The sequence below is a fragment of the Pyrgilauda ruficollis genome, unplaced genomic scaffold (genome assembly GCF_017590135.1).
Source record: "Pyrgilauda ruficollis isolate IOZ18807 unplaced genomic scaffold, ASM1759013v1 scaffold23, whole genome shotgun sequence".
Lineage (NCBI taxonomy): Eukaryota > Metazoa > Chordata > Aves > Passeriformes > Passeridae > Pyrgilauda > Pyrgilauda ruficollis.
The window spans coordinates 12737282-12752923 of NW_024522539.1; the positions used below are offsets into that span (position 1 = coordinate 12737282).

The 15642-nt window shown below is 38.4% G+C and overlaps 1 protein-coding gene across 8 annotated transcripts in view; it reads left to right on the plus strand.

The window, feature by feature from the left end:
• The window catches only part of TCF12 (transcription factor 12), a 160653-nt gene that overhangs the window by 77285 nt on the left and 67726 nt on the right, over positions 1–15642 (plus strand). For all 8 annotated transcript variants that reach the window (XR_005955274.1, XM_041468951.1, XM_041468954.1 and 5 more), the window contains exon 7: positions 13648–13712. Coding sequence is in view for 7 of the 8 variants with exons in the window: in XM_041468951.1 (XP_041324885.1) it covers positions 13648–13712 (65 nt within the window). In the remaining variant the exon portion in view is untranslated. The remainder of the gene's footprint in view (positions 1–13647; positions 13713–15642) is intronic.

A 15642-nucleotide genomic window follows, 5' to 3' on the forward strand; every position in this document is an offset into this window, starting at 1 on the left:
TGAAGGGCCTGCTGAATCTCAAGTTGAAGTCAATGCTTTGGGTATCAAGAGCAATGATTTAATTTTTGTCTGGCTAATGATTTATTACTAAATATTGCTGCAGCTTCTGGACCACTGTGTTTCTCTACTGAGCCGCCCTTTAAAGGGACTCGCTCGGGACGGGAGTCTCGGCCCACGCCGCTGCAAGGCCGCGCTCTCGGGGACATTTCCGTGCGCTGCAGGCCCGGGGCCGGGAGGGGGCGCTCTGGGCACGGCAGCGACCGCGCCGCGGGGAGCGGGAACGCGACAGCGCCGCCTCCGCTGCCCGCGCGGCATTTCCGCCCCGCGATGGCACTGCCCCCCATCCCGGGCGGCACTGCCACCCCGCGATGGCACTGCCACCCATCCCGCGCGGCATTTCCACCCCGCGGTGGCACTGCCACCCATCCCGGGCGGCATTTCCACCACCCCCCCCTCCCCAGACGGCGTTGCCACCCTCCCCGGACTGCTCTGTCACCCCCCGGCGGCACTGTCACAGCCACACGGCGCTGCTGCTGGCTCCCCTCTGCTCCAAACGCGGCTTGCTGCGAGCCATCACTTTGTTTCTGCCCTTAGAGAAGGTGGACTGCGTTTTATAGCAAAACCAGAAATTAATGTCTAGGTTAAAATAGCACTACCGTTAAGTTCCTAACGGGTTAGTATTAACTTAGTACTTTTTCGATGTTTCCAGTAGTTTTGACAGAATTTCTTAAGAACTCCATTAAGAGTTGGCTGAGATGATGCGTTTTCCTTTGTCAGATTTCTCTGTGATCTGCCTGCAGTCCCCTATCAGTTTCCTGAGTGTGTAGTTCGTATGAGAAGTCCCTGCTGAATTTAGAATATTTGAATACTTGGAAGTAGATATGTGCTTAGTTGCTTTATGGAATTCGTGCCCAAACTTACTCCTAATAAATGTGCAGTATTGATTAGGTCCTGTTTTCAATGAGATCTTCAGAATCAAACCAATATGATTAAGTCTCAGTGTTTGTTTAACAGCGGTGTGCTGACCAGTGTACAAAGGGGATTGACCATATACCTAAACTGGATCTCAAACAGATGAAAAGTTAGCTAATATGGGGCAGGATTAAATTACTAGCAAGTGGAAGTCTTGTATCTTGCCCTAAAACAGAAGACTGTCTTTGTTCTACAGAGACATGCACACTTCAATTCTCCTTTTTGGGAGGGAAGCAGTTCTGAAAGCTCAGTGCCATTCCTTGTCTCTGGACTGCCATGCGACTTTCTACATTTACCAGTTTTAAAATTGCTCCTGTAATTTATTTTCAACAGCTTACTTGAAGCAAGTGAGTTGGAATTGTATCAAGGAGCAAAGTTTGAAATTCTTTGGCCAAAAAAATTCTTTTCAACTGTAGGGGCAGATGCTACTGTCACCGAAGCTGTGTTTCTGGTTATGTACTTTGTTCGGTAATTTGGAAGACTTAGCATTAGTATCATTACTTACAGAATTGAATAACTTTTCATTTCAAGACAGAACAGCAGCAGGATTTGAAATGTTTGAGTTTGGCAAGAAAAGGCTTGTCTGTAAAACAATGAAATTGCGTTGGGGAAATACAGTGCCTCTGTTCAGCTGTGGCGGGCTGAGGTACACTGCGAGCTGTTGTGAGCTGCAGCTGCATTTACCATCAAACACTGAGCTGCTGCCGATGAATGTTTTGTTTTTAGTGTCATGGAAACTGTGAGCCAAAGAATGGATATTCTATTCATCTGGGAAAATAGCAGTTCACTGCATAAAACATCAGTTGCTTCCAAAGCAGTTCTTAAAATAGACTTTGTGAATATAACCCTAGAAGTAAAAGTGCAGCAATTTAAATGACCTCGGTACTGCTTTGGTTTTTTAAAATTAGAATATATGTGTGAATTAAATAAACACAGTGGTAGTGAAAGTTTCAAGATACAGCTGTGGCATGGAACTCCTACAATGAATTAATGTTTTACTTAACTATGCAATTTTTAATTTAAAGAAATGGAGAAACCCAGATATTTCAATAACAGTCTTAATCCTTTTTTTGACTCTTCTTCCAATGGCTTGCTCAAAGAAGGATAGTTTTGGTCATCATTCAGAATAATTTGCTGTTTTGTAGAGCAGAGTGCAAATCATAAACTCATTGCAGAGACCGGATGTCCAAGAGAGTGATCTCATGGGCAAAGAAGGAAAGAGGTACAGATCAGTGTTGTGTGGGTTTTTAAATGCATGAGCATTTTTGCAGAACCAGTATGTTATGAATAATTAAGGGACTTAATTCAGTTGAATTGGAAAGCTTAAACTTAGTGAAATAAGTTTTGGTGTTGAGAGAAAAGTAAATGTAACAGATAAAGAGAAACCAATACAGAAAAATAGATATATGAAGTCATTGCAAAAGGAAGCTGAAGAAATTGAAAGTAATATGATCTGATGGAAGTTGGGGGCAGGCTTGCGAGTTTCAGGATTTCAGAATCCAGGATTCTGGAGTGGATGTGATACTGGTAAAAAGAAAGAAACCTTTGCATCCAGTGAAAGCAGTGGGATTCTTTCTGTTTATTGCTCTTTAGCTTAGGGTTGGTTGATGTTTGTGGGCTGCTGGGGTTTTGTTTTGTTTTACTTGGGGGTTTGGAAATTAGGTGCAATATTTTTGATGTGGTGTAAGGTGTGCTGAGCAGAGGTGGATGGTCACTGCCCTGCCCATGCTGTCTCACCTGCAGCTGCCCCTTCCAGACCCCAACCTGCACTGCTGCAAGGGGCTGCTCCAGGCCAGGTGCAGAACTTTACATTTGTTATGGTTGAATTTTATGAGGTTCCTGTTGGCCCAATCCTCTAGATTGTTTCTCTTCCTCTGAATGGTGGTCTTGCCTTCATGTAACTCTTTTAGGGTGTGTTCTGTGTTTTCCTCTAGGCTGATAAAGACATAAAGGAAAAAAAGGTTCCATATACACTGTATAGCTGGTAATAACAGAATTATAAATGCAGGGAGAGTGATAAAAAGGTAAATTTAAGTTGAAAAAACTGCATGAGAAGTAAAATAGGTGCTTCAGATGCTGAGACTTAGATGAGTTACTCAGAACAGGATCAAGAAAAGTGTTTTATAAGTGTTTATGACTGTTTGATATCAAGAGCTAATGTGAGGTTGAAAGCTTACAGCAGAGATAACAGCTAGGTATGAAATGGGAAAAGTCTTTGAAATTAATCCTTGTGTGTGTATAAAAGGCTTGCACAATAATATGCAAGCTCCACAGTACCTGTTCTGTAGTCCAGGGAGTTGAAGTACAAGCAGGTAAAATAGATAAAAAGATACAAAGCCCATGTGGTTTTGCTTTCACTCATTAATACTGTTAAGGCTTAGAAGGAAGATTTTCACTCTGCAATACTTTCAGGGACCATAACCACGTAACACCAGGGTGGACATTTGGCCTTTTCCAGTCAACACCTCAGGAGGTTCCCTGTGGGATTTGCCAAGGCCACAATGCCTTTTGCAGAGGTCCTGAGGCAGGCCAACAGGAAAGGTTGGGATAATGGAGGAATGTGGAAAGTTTCTATAGCTCCTGCCCTCCCCCTGAAGGGTGAATGCAGTTCCAGACTGCAGGACCTTGTCTCAGTCCTGCAGGCATCCTTCTGCACGTGGCTGAATAAGGGCACTTTGCTTCCCAAAGTGCAGTTCAGAGCACTCCACTGACCTGTCTTCATTTGTTTCAGTCTGTCAGCAAGTCCTGAATTTCCAGTAACACATTTGGATTGACAAGCTGATGCTTAAAAAAAAAAAAAAAAAAGACTAAATGTAGGGGTGAGGTTTGAGTTATGTTGGTGTTTCCAGTTGCATTTAAAACATTCTCTGATGCCTAACTTTCACTTCCTTAATGCATTATTATTTTAATAGAGTAATAAGGTGATTCCTTTAAATCATTATTTTAAAATGTAGCCTTTTATTCAAACAGTTTGTTATCAATGCACATAGCTTACAAAACTCAGGTACATTGATAGTGTACTGTGCCAGCCTGTGGTGAAAAAAACCACACCTTTCCCACAAAATCAGATTGAAGAGTATTGCCATTAGCCTACTAATCCTTTATTAATGAATTCCATTTTGGTGATGTCATTATTTACGATTTGCTATTAGGGGAATAAATTGTTTAGGTAGTGCTATTTACTTATTTTAAATAGTGTACAAAATGAACTTTTTTCCAGAGATCTTGCACTTTATGAATATTCTAAGACTTGGTAAAAACCAGCCTTAATATCTGAGATAACCCCTTGGTTTATATATATTTGAAAAAAAATTAATCCTTTTGGAGTCAGGATACCTTGACCTGCTGATACAGATGTGCAGAGCATTAGTAATTGCTTTTACATTCTCCTTGCTGTTGTAATAGAAAGTATTTCATCATTTTTACTCATGTCACCATTTCTATAAAATAATTACCAATATTGCAGTGAGCATTCCTTTTATTCTTAACATGCTGAGGAAAAGTGTTTTCCTTATCTGCTTTAGGTCATTTAAAGCCTCTGTAAAGCATGTGTAGCCAAGCAGAGAGGTAGGATTTATTGATATATGAAGTTTTAGTCTTTAGTTCATTGAGCAGCTCCCCATGTTCCATGGTGTTTTTAAACCTGAGCCTTACGATCACCTTGACTATGTCTGGACTTGGGTTATTATTCTTTATGTTTCTTCAGTTGCATTCCCACATCTTTTATGATCTTTTGTAAATAATCTGTGACTTAAAACTCCAGTGCTCATCCTGGAGGTGCCTTGGCAGTAAGGTATTAGTGTTTTCGTAAATACATGGAGATGTGAGGTGCCCACAGATGAGGGATGGTTTAGAGAGATCTGTGGTTTTGAGTGTTTTTTGGTGGGTAGTTAAAAGTTCGTTCTCAGTGTAGCTGCAGTAGCAGTTTACATTTCTGCACACGGTGATGTTCTCTCGTGCAGTCATCATCACTGGTTCAGGGCTTGGGAGGATTGCTTTCAATTTTTGGACATTCCAAAGTCCCATACTGTAAATATTGCTTTTGTACTAAAAGAAGAACACCTATTTTAAGCTCCTAGCATTTTAAGTACTTTGCATTAATCTAGACAATGTAATTATGTAATTATTCTTTCTGGGGTTTTTGTTTCACGTTTGTTTGGCTCGATGTGCCTTCATATAATGCATGTGAATAGTCAGGAGTTTCCAGCCCCTGATCAGGACATGGCTCCTTTCAGGCACCATTTCCTCAGGATTTCCCCTCTTGTTTTAACAGGTAACTTGGTTATTCTGTGGTACCTGTGGGAATTTTTTCTAGAAGAAGTAATACCCAGAAAACACTTAACATGTCATTTTGTCTTCCAAAATGTGTTTTAGCATCTAATGTGTGTTTGGGGTTTGATTTTCTATATTGTTTTCCTGTGTTGTTTGGTTCTTTGGGTGGTTTGGTGGGGTTTTTTATTTGGCTGGTTTTTTGTTTGGGGTTTTTTTTTTCTTTTGTGGGGGGCTTTTTTTTCCTTCAGTCTAGCAGCTACTGCCTGGTCTTGAGCCCACAGTTTGAGAATTCCTGTTCTGTAAACCTCTGTCTCTGCAATTGAGATGTCTGTGGGGGGTGAAGTTAGAAAAGGTTATGCAAGTAATTCAAGTAAGAACTGTCAAAAGTGTTGTACAGCAGAGCATTGTTGTATGCATTTGCAGTTGCCTAGTGGAAGATGGTTATAAATGTTTGTTGTGTTTGTGCCTGTGTTTATACACAAAATGGGCAAGGGGAAATCTTTCTTTGTTGACAAGCTGACTTTTCTCATTAAATGAGAATCAATAGATCTTGGATAGTAAGAGAAGCTGTAGATACCTGCAGAACTTATGTATATATACATATATGAAGTGATCTAGTAATTTGTAGTAAGTAGTGTCACCAAAATAATCTTTTAATTGGAAACAGGTGTAGCATTTTGTTGTAAAGTGTGGATTCTCTATTCATTTCCAATTAAAAAATCCTCTTGACTTTAGACTTAAGAATGTAATTGATGTTCAAAGTAATTTTTGTCCTTAGATCTGGGACAAATTCCACACCAGGAGAGCAAGGGATGCTTTTCAAGTTAACTATAAGTATCAGCGTTGCCAGTTACTTAAGAATTTGAGTTAATTCCCTCGGGGAGGAGGTGGGGAAGATGACAAAAGAAATATATTTTAATTGACTAAGTGAAGACACTTGGATACTCCAGAAAAACATGGGATGGATAGGTGTGTTAAGTAAATGTATATGGCAAATGCCACCAGTGTGCAATGGGTGTGTGTTCACATGCAAACTCACTTTGGCTATTGTTTTCTGGATATTGGATATCCCCAATCTCCCTCATTTTTAGTATATTCTTAATCTGTGTCTCACTGGGTGTTCTCTCTGTGTGCAGCACACATAATGGGTTAATAGAGTGTTAACACTGTTAATGGTAAGGCTAGGCTGGGGTAGACATAGCAGTGGAGGATTTGAAAGTGCATGAAACAGCTCTTCAGGAATTATTTGGTTGGCAGATACTTGCCCACATATGCTTGGGGGAGGAAGAGAAGAAAGTTCTTTCTTCAGGTTTGTCCTCCCTCTTCCCTCAGTTAGTGCTGTACATTCTTTCTGCCAGCGACTTCAGTGCCTTCTAGCCTTGCAAACATTTGATTTGTTATTCAGCTCAGAGTAAACCTGCTAAGTGGAGGGACAGGAATAGTACTGAGGAAGGAGCCCTCATGGATCAGCCTCTGTTGGAACAGAAATGTTCCTGGTTGACATGAGCATATAAATTACAAGTTCATAGGGTCAATCCAAATATAATGTGGAATTTAGTCCACCCTTACCTCCTGTGTATTTGAAGTACATAAGAACATTAATAAATTGTTTTTATAGCACAAGATCTGTGCAGTGATCTGCAAACTGACAAAATACTCCATCTTTTCTTAGATGTACTTACAAATCAATGGGATGGAAGTGTCAAAGGCATGTCTTTGAGAAGCAGGTTCTTTAATACCTCTTCACACACTGACATTATATTTTTAAAAAATATTGTGTTAAAGAAGTTGTGAGAAATCCCTTGACTTCTGTGTTTAACGTCTTTATAAATATACTCGGAGATTTATTGCCTGGTTGGTTCAATCAGTAGAATTTTCACAGTGAAAGACATCTGCAAAAGCCGACACAACTGTAAGTATAAAAGCTTCTGATCTTTTTAGTCTTTGGAAAGCAAGCTGAAATTTTTTTTCCAGATCATCTTGTGCAAATGTTAACAAAAGCAATAATTCAGTATCCGTTCCTAAATTGTAGAAGTTATAATGGGAAGTTGATTACAGGTAATTCAGCTTCAGTTTTTACACATTTTGGATTATTTGGATGTGAAAAGCAGTTCTTGCTCCAAATAAGTAATTGGACTAGATAACAAAAGTATGATGCTGTCTTCTTACAAATGAGAATTTATGGCATGGAGAATCCTAGGAGATTACTGGCAGACCTGAGATTGGACTGTTAAATCCCGTAAATCTCATTTAGAATCATAGTTCTTACTTCTTGATAATCATTAGTTTTGTTGGATCTCAGTCTTTCAAAATTTTGGCCAGAAAAGGAGGAGGGAGCAAATCTGTAGTGTTAAACCCAAGTTTTGCTAAAACATTTACTTCTGCTGTCTGGGAAAATTGGTCTTACGAGATGTCACAGTATGGGGGAAAAACCTCCTACATTTTTTCACTAGTTGCAGTCTGTACATACCATTTTTATCATGAGCCATATTGATCATTGTATTTATCATGAGACTGCATTGCTGATCAACACTTGGGCGTAGCATTTCTGGCTTAAGTATATTTGTAGTTTTTCGTCTATTCTGTTACTTTATTATAATTTTTCCAGTAATAGGATTTTATTGTATTAATTACTTATTAAACTTCAGGTTAAAAATGTGTCCTAAAAGTTTGCAGACATTCTGTTTTGTGTAGGTTTGATGCTTTATTAAAAGGTGTGAGAGTGTGGATGAGTTTGCAATTTGGAGTGATATTGACTGGAGAAGCTGCTTGCAGTCAGAAGACTGAGTTAAGATGGAGCAGTGATGAGATAAAGGCTGGGTTAGGAAAGTGATTACGGCTGGGGACCTGCTAATCACTGACCTCTGTAGGGATCCTGTAGTTTATCACTAATCTCACTTGCACTTGGCATTTTTCTGTGTTGCTGCTTCATTGTTCATAGCTGAGTGAGTAATTTGGCTTGGAATGAACAGGAGGAGGGTGCTGCAAGTCCAGCAGCTGCACTTGTTGGCACTGGCTTGTTAAACATCCTTAGTGCAGCCAGCAGCATGCTTGGCACACATCAGCCAATAATACTTAAACATTGTCATGAAGAGAATAGGAGGTCATTTGTTTTAAACCATTTCTTCTAATTGTGTTGCTCCAGATCTCCGTTTCATTTCCAGGAGTTCTGGGGCACAAGTATCAGAAGGAAAAATATATATTGTATTTTGTTATGTATTCACAATATATACATGTGTGCATTATAGATCTTTAAAATGCTAGAGAGAAGATACTAAAACTGTGACAGCCTCTATTAATGAGCAGGCTATATAGCAGCACAAAAGGAAGAAATTATTCCTCTGCTGCTGTGGGAAATGCATAGATACGTAGTAAAAATTTTTATGGCTGAATGTGTCAGTCTTGCCTCAAAGAAGGCAACACACAAAGTCCTAGAAGCAGAGATGGATTCGTGTTTTAAGCAAACATAATATTTTTTTCAATGTACTGAATAATTGCTGGATAAGAATTTTTAATGCCAACAAAATTTTAAAAAATAAAGAGTGGACCTACAAGAATCTTATTTTATAAACTTAGTATTCTTTCTACCTCATGGTAATTTGGAAAGCAGTATTGATTAGTAGAAAAATGTCTACTTTGTTGAAGGTTTTTCTTGCATCTTTTCTATCTACCAGTGTAGCTTGTGCAGCTTGTTCCTTGTTACATTAGATCTGCATATGAAAAATTATTTGAATGTATTCATTCTGTGGGTAACAAAGACACATACTTTGCTGGATGTGGAGTGGGAGAAAGCAGCCCAATAATTGATTTCTAACTGAATTGAATTGAAATATTAAACTGAAAACACCACTTCAAAACTGGAAAATAAAAAGAAATTTTCAAACTTGTCAGCAGTGTTTATAAGCTGATTTTTGGGTAGGCTATCTGTAGGGACCAGTTTAAAGTGTTACCATTGAAGAAATGATGTTTAGGAACTGTAAAAACACGCTTCAGTATTCACTTAGAGCAGATTCTCTGTACAAGTAGGGCAGACATACTTCATGTCTGACAAACAGAGCAGCTGCCAGCTGTGGTCACTGTGGCATTCATACTGGATGATAAACATTGCTCATTAAAAGACGTTGTTGCTTTCCATATTGCCAACCAAACAAATTCTTAGCAATGCACAGAAAGATTTCAGTCTGTAAAGGGTTAATTCTCTGGGAATTGAAATAGTTTTTTGAGAGTTCTGTCATCTTCTCATAAGCCAAGCATTTTCTAGAAGCAGTGGGAAAAGGCTGTTTTGTACTGGCAGGCATTTATAGCACAATCACTGAAGTAGTCCTCAGCAGAGTGAATGTAGTGCTGTTTTCAGCTCACTATCACTTTGCATCTTGCTGTTTCAGTTCCTTCCGTGTTCAGAGTATTTAGGCTGCACAGCTGTTATACGTATAGATGCATTGTGGAAGACAATTCCTCATGTGGTATTCAAAGGCTGTCTTAAGTTGTGAGCATATCACATTTAGACAAGCGATTGCAAGAGAAAAAAAATTATTTACTAAATGCCTATTAATGTTTGAATTGGTAGAGAATGTGTCAGGGTTTTAAATTTATGCAGTTGGGAAATATTTGTGGTTCAAAGTGCATAGTGGGATTTTCTTGGTTGGGTTTCTGTTAACTCCATAGTCCCTGAACTTTAGGCCTGTTAGGTGGTGACTAGGTCCTTGAAATTTTTCCTGATAAAAACACATGGAACTTAAAAAAAAAAAGAAAAAAAAAAAAGAAAAGAAAAAAAAAAAGAAAAAACAAACAAACAAAAAAACCCCAAACAAAAACAAACAAACAAAAAAACAAAAAAAAAACCCACCCAAGGCCCAATAGAACAATGAAACGCATTAATTCCAAATTATTAAAAGATGCAAATGCCTTGTGAATTGACCTGTGCAAATGTAAAATTTTTGCATATAACCAACTTAATTGTTTTTAAATGTCTATTTCTTTATTCCAAATCTGCTTGGAATGCACAACTCTGATACATAGCTCCACTAGGATGTAACCTGAAGAAAAGTTTACCACGATGCTGCTTTGTAAGCAAGGCATAGATTTTGCTTTTAAAATGGCAGCATCTAACTTTTTTGTTGTGTGAAAATCAAATCTGAAGAGGAAAGAAACTTCATCTGAGCATCTGCTTTACCTTCCCAGCTGATAAGTCTGCACAGTGCCTTACCTCTATCTCTACCTGTGCAAATGAAAGTGTTCCATAAGGATTTTGTCATTTATAGTGGTTTTTGCTCTCCTTCTGCTAATTAATGTTCAACAAGGATTTTGTCATTTATAGTGTTTTTTGCTCTCCTTCTTCTAATTAATGTCGGGTACCACAGTGAGTTTCCTTACATCCCCGAAGTGCTGAGCATTGGTGTTTCTGAATTTCCAGCTGCAATGCAAAAGAGACTATTGCTATCTGTGTAGTGGGCACTGACTGAGACAAGACCTGAGAAAGGGCATAACAGACTCAGCTGCAAATCTTGTGGGGTAAGCCTGCAAGTCATGTCAGGGTCTGCTTTGGCTCTCACTCATTGTATTTTTAGAGTTTGCATTCTCATAAGCACTGGGACTCCAGTAATTTGGGGTTTTACTGTAACCTCTATGTTTTTATTCTCTTCTGTCAACTTGTAGAGAGTATGAGTAAATAAGAAAGGTATTTCATAAGCTGAAAACCACCAAAGGGATTCTGCTTTGATATAGTTGGCCATGTGTATGAACTTTATTGGATGCTAGAGACTGCCCATGCATTGATCACAGAGTGTGTATGGGACCTACCTGTTTGTGAACCATGGAGCAAGTGTCATCTTCTCAAACCTGACATTACCCACCTTTCAAGTACTTGTGAAGTAGTGCGAAGTAGTAGTGCTATTTTCTGTTTCTATTAATAAGTAAACTTCACCTGTGGCATTAGGTTACAAAGGTTTAAATAGTGAGAGTAGCATTGTGCCTGGACCGGAGCAGCTGAAATGTGTTGAGAAGACAATGGGCAGTTTGGAGTCTGTATTCCATCACCTTTCCATTGTGTTGGAAATGAAGCTGTCCTATGGTAGGGCCAGGCTGAGAAACCTTGGTGTTTTCTCACTGAAGCTTCAGAGGCTTCACTGCGCTCCGTGATGTGCTCTAATGGTGCCCAGGATCACCCAGCTCTGTCCCATCCTTGTGCTGTGCCAGTGTGGAGATCAAGCTGCTGACCCTGCTCCAGTCCCACACGAGGGGCCACAGGGTGCAGCTCCATGGTTTGAGAGGGAACCAGGAGCAGGACTTGAGTGTGGGCTCAGTGTGTGTTGCTATAGCGTGTGACTGCTAATTTTGGGTGTTTAAAAGATGTGTACCTTTAATATTATGACACTATTGCAAGTCTGAGTCCTGTCTAAGTGCTTGAAAGGGGAGTGTGTTCGGGAGACTGTGAAAGGCACCCTTGCTTGGTTGATCCCGGGTTATTTTCCAAACCCTTCATTGAAAAGCTAGGGCATTTGAACTCAGGTTAAATGTCAATTTGCTCCAGCTGATTTTAGATAAATATTTAGGCACTGTGGCATCAGAAAGCTTTGACTTTTCCTGGTCACTTCTTGAAACCAAATTTACTATAGATTGGGCTGTTGGAATAAGCTTTTCTCCTTTAATATGAATCTGCCATACCTTAAAAATTATAATATTTAACTAACACGATTTTATGCATTCTTATCTAACAATTTCTTGCTTGCTACACAAACCATAATTTAAATCATAATTTTTCTAGCCTCTGTAATTGACTCTTGTACAAATAATTGTTTTAAAGCCTGCCTGGAATACTGCATACTTCAGTCGAAGTTGTTTATCATGTGATATGAGATTCTCATTTTCTGGAAAGAAAGTGCTGAGTCTGGTTTAAAATGAACAGCATGATTCATCCTACTACTTATAATTTTGCATGCTAGGTATTTTATTTGCTTGGTGCTTGATAGATTGTTAGAGGCAAATTGCTTCAGCAGAAAAATGTTAACTTTTTTTCTCCCTTTGTTACAGCAGAGCAGCCATTTTTCAAGCAAACTATTGTTGACCATACCATTGGTAGCTATCATGATGATAATCTTGCAGAGATGTTGTTCCAAAAGATTCAGCCTTCCTCGTCCTCCGTGCTTACACAAGATGCACTTTTAAAATGAACAGAAAGCATACTTTAGATTTTCCTCTTAAGAAATTATTTTTAGGGACTTGTGGTAGTAAGAGAGAAAAATCAGAAAAAGCAAAGGAAGTCCTATTCTTGAAGTGCAATTGCAATAACATGGAGCTATTTATCACTGAAATGGGAATGTGAAAGAGAGGCTACTTTTTCTTCTTATTAGGACAGGATAACACACACATCATTTGCAAAGGGAATGCCTAGTTGGGTGAGATAGCATTCATTTTTAAATGGGTAGATCTGGTTAATTAATGCTTGCCTTTGGATAAGGCCCTGAGTGGTGGTACAAGGTTTTTCTGAGCCCTAGCTATGCCGTAATTAGGGCAGGCACATGCCCTTGGTGTTTTTTGTTGCACACAAACTTGATGAGTGTCTGATGCTTGGCATTGTTCAGTGGGCTTCTACTACAGATTTTTTTTCAATGTGTAGATTGATAAACTTCTGAGCTCTACTGGAGAAGTTGCACACTGAGTTTTCGTATACAAATGTGCCTTTCTGGTGGCATGCCTAACAAATACAGCACTAAATAGATTTTCTGGAGCTGGCAAACCCATTGCTAATGTCTTGTGACCTGAGGCAGCAACATCAGAAGGCAGCCACTCTGCACCGTGTTCTCTATGTGCTGCTTACCCACAAAAATTGCATTTGCTGTCTTGCCCAGTTGTATTGCTTGAGTTTTGTGCCTGCTGATCTGTACATTAAACAAAAAGAGATTTAGGGGTGAATGTCAAGAGCTGAATGAATCAGCCGTGGTTTAAGGGTGGTGTGAGTTTTAGTGTTTTGAATGAAGTTTTTGTTTGCTTTTCATGTGGTTTCATTTTATTGCTCAGTATATTCATTGTCTAAGATGGATACCAGCTAAGTGTTACTTTCCTGTAGGAAGGAGAAATGTCTAAAATTGTCTCTATCTTTGCTTGTTAACAATGGAAATAAAAATGGACTTTAGCCTTTTGTATTTAAACACACTGAATAGGAATATTTTATAGTATCTGACTGGTTACAGAAGGAATTTAATTAGGTAAATATGTCATCTATTACTGTACTGTTGTTTGAGCATGTTAAACACATATATAAAAACCTGATTTTATTCATGCAACTTAATGTTTGTAAATGTATTGTGATGCTAATAGGTTTTCTGAATTGCATAAAAGGACAACTGATGTGGATGTCTAGGGGATTTTAAAAATAACCTAATTTTAAATTTCTTTCTTTTATAGGAAAAACCTCTGACAGAGGTCCATTTCCACTGTATGGTAGAGATACAGGCTTACCTGGCTGTCAAGTAAGTACAGAGTTTCTTCATTTTACAGTGATTATTTTCTTCATGTTATTTCTAATGAGCCAGATTAAGAATACTTTGATCATTGTCTAAAAGTTTGTTTTGAATGCACAGGAAGTTTGACTGTTTAAAAAGTATAATTAACATGTGATTACGTTCAGTGTCTGTTGATAAAGATTTAAATAACTAATGCGTTTATAATTCTAAGAAATTAATTTATGTTTATTTTCTCAAAGAGGAAGAATTTTTTAATTTTACTGTAGGTTGACTATTTCCTTTAAACTGATATTTTCAGAAGTATCTTTCTTCTGGAGGATAGCATCTAGCATATGAGTTTGACATCTTCGTTTTCAGTGTTTAACTAGTAGCTTGGGAAGTGTGAATGGGCAGCACCATGTGGCAATGCTTCCCCTATTAAGAAAGGATCATTCTCACAGCCTTTACTACTTCTCTGCAACGCAGATGTGGCAAACAAAGACCCATTTGTAGCTGTATGGGTGAGCTTTATTCTCCCCAAAAGCAGTATAGCTCTTTACCTGAGAGTTATGGGCTTCACATTATTGCCAGTCTAGACAGTAAAACATTGTATTAGTGTAGTTACTATTGTTGAAATAACTCTGTATGTTCTGTATTTAAATATAATAAGTTAAATTTGACATTGGTTTGGAATCAAATTAATATCTGCATTACTCTTTCATTAAATTAATGCTTTGTATTGGAAAATGGTTTTATGTGAACTTTGCATCAAATTCCTTTCTGCTTTGCAGTAATGAGTGTAATTTCTGTTGTTCAGTTTCTCAGTGAGGAAAATAATTTTATATCTCTGTATATTTAGGATTTTTTCTATCTAGTACAGTTTAATAATAATTTTTTGCATATATCTATTTAACCCTACAATCTTATACATTTGTTTCTATTAACATCACTTTTCGTTCTGTGTGTCCCTTTGATAAGCTTCTGACTATTTAATCTCCCTTAGTTTCTTTCCCCTTAAAATTTTTAGTATGTGGGGAAAATATTACTGTAGGTAAATCTGTATTAGTTAGATATTAAGGAAAATAAAAAATTAACATAGACTTAACTTTCAGTTAAATTTTAATTCCATTTAAATTCATGTGATAAGTTACAGTTTGTACTTTATTTTGGTCTTTGTCAGGTAAATGTGAAAGCATTTGAATTCATTTAAGTTGGACTGTGCTAGGATTTCTGAATCTTTTTGCTTTGTTTGTTTGAATGCATGGTAGTGCTTGAAATACAGCTCTCATTGCAGCTGCAGTGTTTGAAATCTGTCATAGAGAAGGTCCAAAGTGATGAGGAGAGGTCATTGCAATCTAAATGAAGAATCAGATGCCTTGCCCCTGACAGAGGCTTCGTGTGGTCAGTTGTCAAAAAAGTCTAGAGATGGAAGAGGCTGCATGACCACCCCGGGTTTTGTTTTCAACTACTGAAGTGTAATTACTTTAAGAAAGTTTCCCTGGTCCCTTATCTAAACATCATTGTAATTAAAGTAGCTAACTCTTGTCTTACAGACAGTGGACATGGATCTACTCCTTTAAGTCTGTAGGGGCTGGAAAAACCATTAGATGAAGATGATAAGGAGTCCTTAGGAAAGATAAGCTATAACTGGAGTTAATTTTGACCTGGGCGTGTAGAGTGCAGGTATATTTTAACAGTGGCTATGTAACAGGATCTATCTCAGACTGAAATATTGGTAGAAAAGCTTATGCTCTGCATGTTCTCCAGTCGGTTCACAACTCTAGCAAATTCCAGTGCTTTAAATGAGGTCAAGTACCTCACCTAGGGCCTTACCACCATGGCAAAAAGAAATTTCCTCCATCTTTCACACAGTACTGTGAATGTTTTGCTGGGTAGTACTTGCCTATTTTCCTAACAAATATCCAGTTTCTGATAGATATTTGAGTCGTGGCGATCT